The sequence below is a fragment of the Homarus americanus genome, unplaced genomic scaffold (genome assembly GCF_018991925.1).
Source record: "Homarus americanus isolate GMGI-L3 unplaced genomic scaffold, GMGI_Hamer_2.0 scaffold51859, whole genome shotgun sequence".
In the NCBI taxonomy this organism is placed as follows: domain Eukaryota; kingdom Metazoa; phylum Arthropoda; class Malacostraca; order Decapoda; family Nephropidae; genus Homarus; species Homarus americanus.
Genome location: NW_024711292.1, coordinates 14,863,319 through 14,872,589, shown reverse-complemented (window position 1 = coordinate 14,872,589; position 9,271 = coordinate 14,863,319). Strand labels below are relative to the sequence as shown.

At 42.3% G+C, this 9,271-nt stretch overlaps 1 protein-coding gene across 1 annotated transcript; it reads right to left on the bottom strand.

Annotated features, from left to right (window-relative positions):
- Positions 1 to 8,057: 8,057 nt before the first annotated feature.
- Positions 8,058 to 8,721, bottom strand: LOC121856101. The gene is made up of 2 exons (XM_042351448.1): positions 8,446 to 8,721; positions 8,058 to 8,323 (listed from the first exon to the last, which is right to left on the bottom strand). Exons 1-2 carry the CDS (start codon positions 8,687 to 8,689, stop codon positions 8,058 to 8,060), a joined length of 510 nt encoding a protein of 169 aa, XP_042207382.1. The 5' UTR covers positions 8,690 to 8,721.
- Positions 8,722 to 9,271: the final 550 nt, after the last annotated feature.

Sequence of the window (9,271 nt, the reverse complement as noted above, 5' to 3'; positions counted from 1 at the left end):
CGACACAAAAGTCTAGGTCCCCTGTAGTAGAGAATACCCCTACAGTAATTTCCCCAGCTTAGTGTCTACATATCTGTTTATAACATGGTTAGGGTTGTCTAGGATGTACTGTACTCTGTGAGTTATTTAGGCCTCACGGAGCTCGGCTGGTAGGTGACCGAGCGATGTAATAGGCCCCTGTCTCATCAACAGAACGTATTATATAAATGGGTCAATACATCTGATATTATATTCAGATTCACCACCCTGTAACTTTCCACTGTCTATGAGTAAGACATGAGATTGACACGTGAGCGGGCAACTTACCCAAGAGGGCGAGACCCATAGCTCAGCATTTCTGTAAGCACGCACTGCGATGCCGCTAAGCTTCAGTAGCTCACCACAACTCATATCGTAAGGACGTGACCTAACGTTTATCATACATAAACGCCGTCCCTTTCTCATTCACTCCTAGACAGTGAGACTTACGGTTGATATACACTCAGGAATTATATATACAACCTTTTATAATAAAACAAAGGAACTACCGTTTGGGTTTCATTACTTAAAACCTAAATATAAATATGTGTGAACGGACTGGTTAATTGGACAAGCAGCCGATTCAATGGCAGTGCAGAGATCGCTTGCTAGAGGGCCAAACGTGTTTGTGCTGAGGATGACTCTCCAATCGTTTGCATCCAGACCTGAAGGGCCGTCTGCTCCTCGAGTCTTCAGTGCCTTTTTCCACACCACGTCTTCGCTTGCAGGGGGATGTTTCTCTTTCAATAGTTTTAATGTCTCTCTGTTTATTGGCATCACCCCACCGGAGGATTTCTCTGTGAGAGATCTTACCGCAAGAGACACTTTTCCCACACGCATTTTGTTTCCTAATTTTCGTGCCACGTCATCGGTGTTTTGCTTTCCGTCACCCGTAATTTTTAGTCTCTCCTGCAGTGATCTTGCTTCACATAGGAGATCATCTAGGGCCCCAGTCTTCCACATTGTCAATCTTCTCTTCATTGCTGCCACATTTTCTTTGTGCTTAGCCTTTGTGTGTGTCCTCTGACAAAATAGATGTGGTATTATTGCCAGTATTTGAAGAGCTAGGGGGGCGAGGAAGGGGTCCTGAGTGTAATCATTCATGAAGCGAGTCATCTCCCGAATCATTTCTTTGGTGGCCACACACGTGGGTGGTTAAAATAAGTTAGCGGGCGACCACTTGACAATTTCTGAGTAGGTTTCTTTGACCCATATGTCTGCATTTTCCATCGACATGCCATTCCACTGAGGTGGCTGTCTCTCATTCTCCTCGTGGACACCTGCTACTAAGGGAGCAGCATTTGTTAGTACTACATTTTCGGGTGGAGTAGACTCACTGCTATCATTTCGGATATCATCAGTATATTAGATTCCCACTCAGTATATCAGATTCCCACTCAGTATATCGAATTCCCACTCAGTATACCAGATTCCCACTCAGTATATCAGATTTCCACTCATTATATCAGATTTCCAATCAGTATATTAGATTCCTACTCAGTATATCAGATTCCCACTCAGTATTTTTAAATCACACCCAGTATATCTGATTCCGTCTCAGTATATCATATCCCCACTCAGTATATCACATTCCCACGCAGTGTATTAGATTCCCAATCAGTATATTAGATTCCCACTCGGTATGTCAGATTTTTTTTAAACGTGGCCTCCAGCCAGTTACCCACTCATTATACCGGATTCCCACTCAGTATATCATATTCCCACCCAGTGTATCAGATTCCTACACAGTATAAGAGATTCCCGCTCAGTATATTAGATTACCACTCAGTTCAGCAGATTTCTACCTAGTATATCAGATTCCCACTCAGTATAACACATCCCCACTCAGTATAGCAGATTCCCAGTTAATATATTATGTTCCCACTCAGTATATCACATCCCCACTCAGTATACCACATTTCTTTCCAACTGAGATTATGAATAAGAAAGAAAGTGATACGAATTAAATAAATGAATGGATATTAGAAAGGAGAAGAGGAAAAGGGGACAAGATAGAACGATAAATAATATCCCTTATTAATTACATTCCTCTCGTTACGCTAATTCTCGTCTATGCATCTTACTCCTCTTCCACCTTGTTCTTCTCCTCCTCCCTCTCCTCTTCCTCCCTCTCCTCCTCCTCCTATTCCTCCGAATGAAAACGGTGTGGTCAGTGGGTCCAGCCATGGTTAACCTTGAATAAAATCGGATCTAATGAACCATACCCGCGCACGCGCACGCGTGCGAGTGTAATAATAATAATAATAATAATAATAATAATAATAATAATAATAATAATAATAATAATAATAATAATAATAATTAACGATTTATTGAAAGAGCATGGCAGCAGGAAGGCTGAAAATATATAGTTACATAATTTGGGAATGGGTCTCTTGATTTACAAATAGTATACAATTAACATAAGTGATACAAATATGATATATAATAACTAGGTGGGGAGAAGCTCAAACTTCAGGGCATTTCATCATAGTGACAGTACAAAAAGTAAGATTGGCTGTGAGTGAATACACTGGTTGATTACAAGTTATTGATTACAATGGTTGGGACTGGGCTGTTCTTATAGCGATCAGTTCCTGCTCGTATGGGTTGGATGCGGTTGTGGTATGGAACAGCAATTCTCGGACGAGAGATCTCGGGTGGTAGTAGGAGCCGGTGTCGAGGATGGTGCAGAAGCTTCTCACCAAATTTGCAGATGAGGTCGTGGTGATGGTCAGTGAGAGCCGAGAGGGTCAGTGTGTTGAGCGCTTTTTGATATGTGGAGTAGGAAGTTGAGAGAATAATCTTGCATGCCCTCTTTTGTTCTTTTTCTAGGTGTTTACGTTGTGTGGCATTTAGGGAGTTAGACCAGGTAGAGGAGGCATAGGTGAGCTTAGGAAGTATGAATGTTGAGTAAACACTGAGGAGCTCGGGGACAGGAATTCCGAGGGACTTGAGTCGGCAGAGGAGGCGGAGAAGGAAACTGGAGGATTTGACAACTTCACTGACGTGTGGTTTCCAATTTAGTTTGTTGTCTATGGCGACACCGAGGAGCTTAGTGGAATCTGCAACCTGGAGTGTGTTGGGACCTAAATTAATGAAGGGGGTGGGAAAACGTTGGAGTAGAGGTTGATGTGCATAACCATGGTTTTGGTATGGTTGATGGTGACGTGGTTGTTGGTGGCCCAGTTTTGGAGACTGTTCAATAAATCCTGAAGGGCGGTATAGTCGGGAGCAGAATTGTTGATGCTGATCCCAATGGTGGAGTCGTCGACATATTTCCAGCGAGCAGGGGTTTCTCTTAGGGCATCATTGATAAGCATAAGGAAGCATAGTGGTCCCATCTTGGTGCCTTGGGGGACGCCACAGGTGAGTGACTGAAAGGTGGAGACAGCCCCTCGGAAGCGTACAGCTTGGCGTCGGTTACTAAGGAAGTTTGTAAGCCATGGCATAAGACTTCTTCGAAACCCGAGGTCGATAGCTTTGTTGATAATTAAATTGTGGTCGACTAGGTCGAATGCTTTAGTGAAGTCAATGAAGGCGACAGCTGCAGACGTTTTTCTTTTCTCCAGATGGCGGTATATGTAGTCGAGAAAGCTGACAAGACAGTGAGTGGTGGAGGAAGTTTTCATATTACCAAATTGCTGAGGATCTACGGTTCCTACAATATCAGCATAAGCCCAGTCAAATACAAAACTTTCACAGATTAAGCTGGGTATTGGGGTGATTGCAATGGGTCGTAGCTGATTTAAGGATTGTGGGCTGGTTGACTTGGGCACTGGTGACACATAAGAAGTCTTCCAGTCAGCTGGGAAGCATTAATGATGGAGAAGAGTGGTTTAGCAAGCTCCGAGGAGAACTCCTTGAAGAGTTTCATTGGTAAGTCAATAGGGGTGGTGGAGTGTTTTAACTTCAGTTTGTCCAGACGTTTTGCTACATCAAATTCTTCTACTAAGTCAGTGGAAAAGGGGGCTGGTAGGTAAGCAGGGAGTAGGTAGTATGCAGCTACCAAACAGGGAGGTACTATCGCCTGGGAAGATATTGGAAGTATAATGTGTTGTCTAATGGTAAACCCTGCTGCTATATGGCATCACGAAAATTGTGACTAAGTCCCAGGTTGCTGATCTGACTTCGGCCTCATTTACACACAATTGCAGGGTCTCAATTGTTTCTCTTACTATTGACAACACAACATACATATATTGTTTCTCACTTTTGATTTTTTTGTTCATTTTTGCATTTCTTTATGGCTCTTTATTATTATTATTATTATTATTATTATTATTATTATTATTATTATTATTATTATTATTATTATTATTATTATTATTATTATTATTATTATTATTATTATTATTATTATTATCATTATTATTATTATTATTATTATCATCATTATTATTATTATTATTATTATTATTATTATTATTATTATTATTATTATTATTATTATCATTATTATTATTATTGTTACTATTATTACTATCATTATTATTAATACCTTTTCGCCCCCCAGACCCCGATGTGGGTCAGTGACCTGTGCCAGGGTGGGCTAATCCCGTAAAAAAAAAAAAAGCCGGGGAGCATCTGGCATATAGTAGCGAAATGATTATTTGATTGCTCACCTGCGTCAACATTAGTGAGATGGCTAAGGATGGGGGGGGGGGTGTCTTATTGTTTAGTCCACAGAGTTCTTTACGCTTACCATACCACTGACTGATGTTAGTCTGCTTCAGGTGTTGCAATTTGGTTGGGTAGTGAGACTTATTTGCAGTGCGTATTTTCCCCTGATGACTCGGTTGCGAAGGGACCTGTAGTGGTTGTGGTCATTGAGATAAAAGGCTCTGTCTCTCTGTTGCATAAGTCTTTTGATCCTCGGTGTGATCCAGGGCAGATCAGCTGGGTGAGATTTGACTGACTTCTCGGGAAAGAAGTGGTGGTGAGCTTCCGTGGTGGTGTTGGTATAATTTATCCATTTGGTGTCCACGTCATTCACACTAAGTACTTCAGTCCAGGGATGGTGAAATATCCACTGCCCGAAGAGACGCACTGCAGAGCCATTAATCGGCCTTTAGGTCTTGATGTAGGGTCTCTGTACTTGAGTGGGAGTGGCAGCTGGGGACCAGAGCACTGATAGGTGTGTGCTACACCCGATAGGAGGCTTTGGTTGAGTTGGCTGGTACTAGTCTTCTAAGTCGGTTTAGATAAGGTCAAGGGTATTTTGACAGTGTGGGGAAGTTCACAACTTGTGATAGTGACAGCTGGTCCTGGATATCAGTGGTGTCAATTCCATTATAATCCCCGCATAATATTAACTTGGCATATGGATACCTAACTCTTAGGTGGTCTGAAGTGGTAATGAGATGATGGATAAGAGTGTCTCTGGTGGGTGAGCGAGGCGGATGCTGTGTGCATGTGTGTGTGTGTGTGTGTGTGTGTGTGTGTGTGTGTGTGTGTGTGTAGAGGAGTAGTGGAGTAGAGGAGTAGAGGAGTAGTGGAATAGAGGAGTAGAGGAGTAGTGGACGAGTGGAACAAGTTAACAAATATCATCATTAACTCGAATACGCTGGATAGCTTCATACATAGGTTGGATGGAAATATGAGCAATAGTGGTTGGGTGTAAATGGGACTGGCCAGTATGGGCCAATAGGCCCGCTGCAGTTTCCTTCATTCTTATGTTTTCATGTTCTTGTGTGTGTGTGTGTGTGTGTGTGTGTGTGTGTGTGTGTGTGTGCGCGTGTGTGTATGTGTGTGTGTACGCTCGAGCTCTCAACGAGGGGCTGATGAACAACCCAACAACGAACAACCAAAATTCCAGTGCCGAATGAGGTTCCATTAAAGCTGTCATCACAAAAACCTATAGCGAGACCCTCGGCCAGATCCATAGAAATCACCAGGATTGGTTTGATGAAACGACCTGGAAATGGTAAACGTGCTGCAAGACAACCCTCAGTCTCGGACCAAAGCTTATACCCTCCACGAGAAGAAAGAGGAGGCCCATCGCGAACCTCGCAAACTTATGAACGATTTATGGAAAAAACATAGCGTGCGAAATGCAAAAATTTGCGGATGAACACATAATGCGAAAATTTTTCAATTCCGCTTAAACATTATATGGCCCAACTCCTCATGGCGTGGCCCCCCTCCGCTCATCCGACGGTAACTCCCTAATTAATAATGAAGAAGGCATCCAATAGCGCTAGAAATAGCACTACCACTCGCTGCTCAACCGAAACATAGATGCTGGTTATCCTGACCAGCCCAGCAAGCTCCTCAGCACCCAAAGCTGACCCACCTCAGCTATCCTCCATCCCTGGATGAGGTAGCTACTCCCATCAAACAGATGAAAAATAACAAAGCCTCAGGGCCTGATGGAATCCCAGCTGAGGTGTATAAAGCAAGAGGACCTCTGCTTACCAGCCATCTCCACTCTCTCCTGGAGAGTATACGATTAAAGGGGGAAATCCCCCAAGCTCTTAAAGACGCCACCATCGTCAATCACTGGGCTGCATTTGATAAAACAATTCATGAGGTGCGGGGTTTCTTAGCTGATTCTTTATGTATTTTGCGTGCTGATTCCAAAAATGTCATTCATTTTGCCCAATCAGGTCAGATTTTTATGCTATGGGAATTAGGAAAAAATCGAAATTCTTAAATATGATGTCAAAATTTTTATGCAAAATATATCATAAGAAATGTAACCACAACACATAGGACCAAAATATGTCAACTACATAGATGCCTTTACAGTTAGACATGCATAAATGGCTGTCGCAGAGAATTTCTTTGGTGGTTGGTGTCTGGGGCGTCCCGTTTCAGACACCAACAGTAGTCGGCGAGCATGTTGATATCCCAGCGACCCTGGTACCGCTCCTCCATTACACTGATATCTTGATGGAAGCGTTCTCCTTGTTCCTCACTCACATCACCACAGTTCTCTGGAAAGTAGTCCAAGTGGGAGCTGAGGAAGTGCATCTTGATGGACATGCGTGCACCAAGAACTTTGTAGCTCAGAAGTAGGTCCTCAACAACTCGTCCATACTCTGGACTTCTGTAGTTGCCAAGAAAATTGGAGACAATAGACTTAAAGGCATGCCAGGCTTTCTTCTCATTTACATCCATGCTGCAATCAAACTTGGGATCTTTGAAAAGCTCTCTGATCTGAGGGCCATCAAAAATTCCTGCATTCAGCTTTGCCTCACTGACTTTTGGAAATTTTTCTTTCAGAAAATTGAAAGCCTGGCTTTTTTTGTCCAGTGCCTTTACAAAGTTTTTGAACAGACCGAGCTTGATGTGCAGTGGCGGAAGAAGAATGTTCTGCGGATTCACCAGAGCATGGGCAACAACATTGTGAGAACCTGGAGTAAGTCCACTTCTTGCAGGCCAGTCACGTTGCATGTAGTGCTGCTTGTCTGCTCGACTATCCCACAGACAGAGGAAACATGGAAACTTGGTGTAACCACCTTGTAGGCCCAGCACCATGGACACAACCTGTGGAAAAAACAGATTAAAAATATGTTTAGCTGAATAGTTTTATTATTAAAAAATATTAACACTTCATAATATGACAGTATGTCGGCAGACATAATTACCTATTAGAAAAACTGTCAACAAAATATCAATTTTTGAAAGCAACTGTTTTTGGTGTATTAAATTACCTTCAAGTCTCCACAGATCTTCCAATTGTGGTCTTTATACTTCAGAGCAGTTAACAGATACTCCATGTTGTTGTAGTTCTCATCCATCTGCACTGAATGCCCCACCGGAACAGACACGACCTGGTTTCCATTGAACAACAACACAGCTTTCAAGCTTCTTTTTGATGAGTCAATGAAGAGCCGCCACTCTGATATATTGTATGATATTCCCATAGCTGCAATGAGTCCACTGATATTGTTGCAATACACCAATGAAGTTTCCTTGTCGAAACTGAAGAACTTGCGAAATTCCTTGTCACGGTTACGGTACCAGGCAAATGTTGTTCTTGGTGCTAAGACATTGTGTTCGCAAAGCCGTGATCCTAGTAGTTGAGCTGACTCCTAAGACAAGCACAACTCTCTTGTTAAATCATTCAACTCAGCTTGACTGAAGGGTATGGGCTCTTTTGCAGAAGCTGTGGGCGAGTATGTACTAGAAGCGTCAATCTCTTCTATGTCTTCATCGATATCATGATCGTCATCGAGTATCATGTCCCTATAGTTTTCTGGTGGAGTTGGAATTGGTATTCCCGGTCCGTGAGGAACTGGTTTGATGGCTGAGGGTACATCTGGATACTTAACATGATGTTTGTTCTTCCTGTTTATACCTGAAATGTGAACGAAAGATTTAGTATCAAGATAGCATAACATATTAACTTACAGATATATTTAAGAATGCATGAACATACTGCATTTGATATATTAGTATTGATGTATTAGTATAACTCACCCTGAAGGTTTGTCATGCAGAAGTAACAGTCCGTGGTATGATCTCTGCCTTCCCTCCATACCATAGGAATGCCAAATGGTAGACGTTGAATCTTCTTGTTGCTCCAGCGCCGCAGATTTTCAGCACATGTTTTGCAGCACATGTGAGGGGCAAAAGCTTTATCTTGGTCTCCAAGTTTCATTCCAAAGTATGCATGATATAAGTTTTTCACTAGGGGAGTAATGGTGCACTGTCGGTCTGTCATTGTTACACAACCGCACACATAGCAAAACCTGTTCGGGTGGTTCTTGCACTTCCGATTTATGATTAAATGTACAACTCTGTAAGAAGAAAAAACAGGTGTGTATATGATTAGAAATATGCTTGTGTGTGTGTGTGTAAGAGAGAGAGAGAGAGAGAGAGAGAGAGACGCACACACTCCCACTTTCTTGAAGTCTCGAGAGACACTGACTGAGGGTCTAGACTTTAGAGGCACATCGGGGTGGTTGCTAGTACATGCCATGTACCACCAGATGAAAAGAAATTTAATTGTGGAAAAATATATGTAAAAAAACACGGACATATACTCATTTCCTTTGCGTCACGGAGGACATCTAAATGGCCGGCGAGCACGTGGGTGTATTTAAATGCATTGTAAGGGCATTAAAACTGACCGAAATCTTTTCTGTGAGGCTTGCCAATGTCTCGGATGATTTTTTTAATGAACGAATATGAGGACCCCATTTTGAGCGAAAAATGCCAATATTTTACCTGAATCTCCGCTTAAAATGCTATAGCACAAAATTCTGACCTGATTGAGCAAAATGGATAACATTTTTGAGATCAG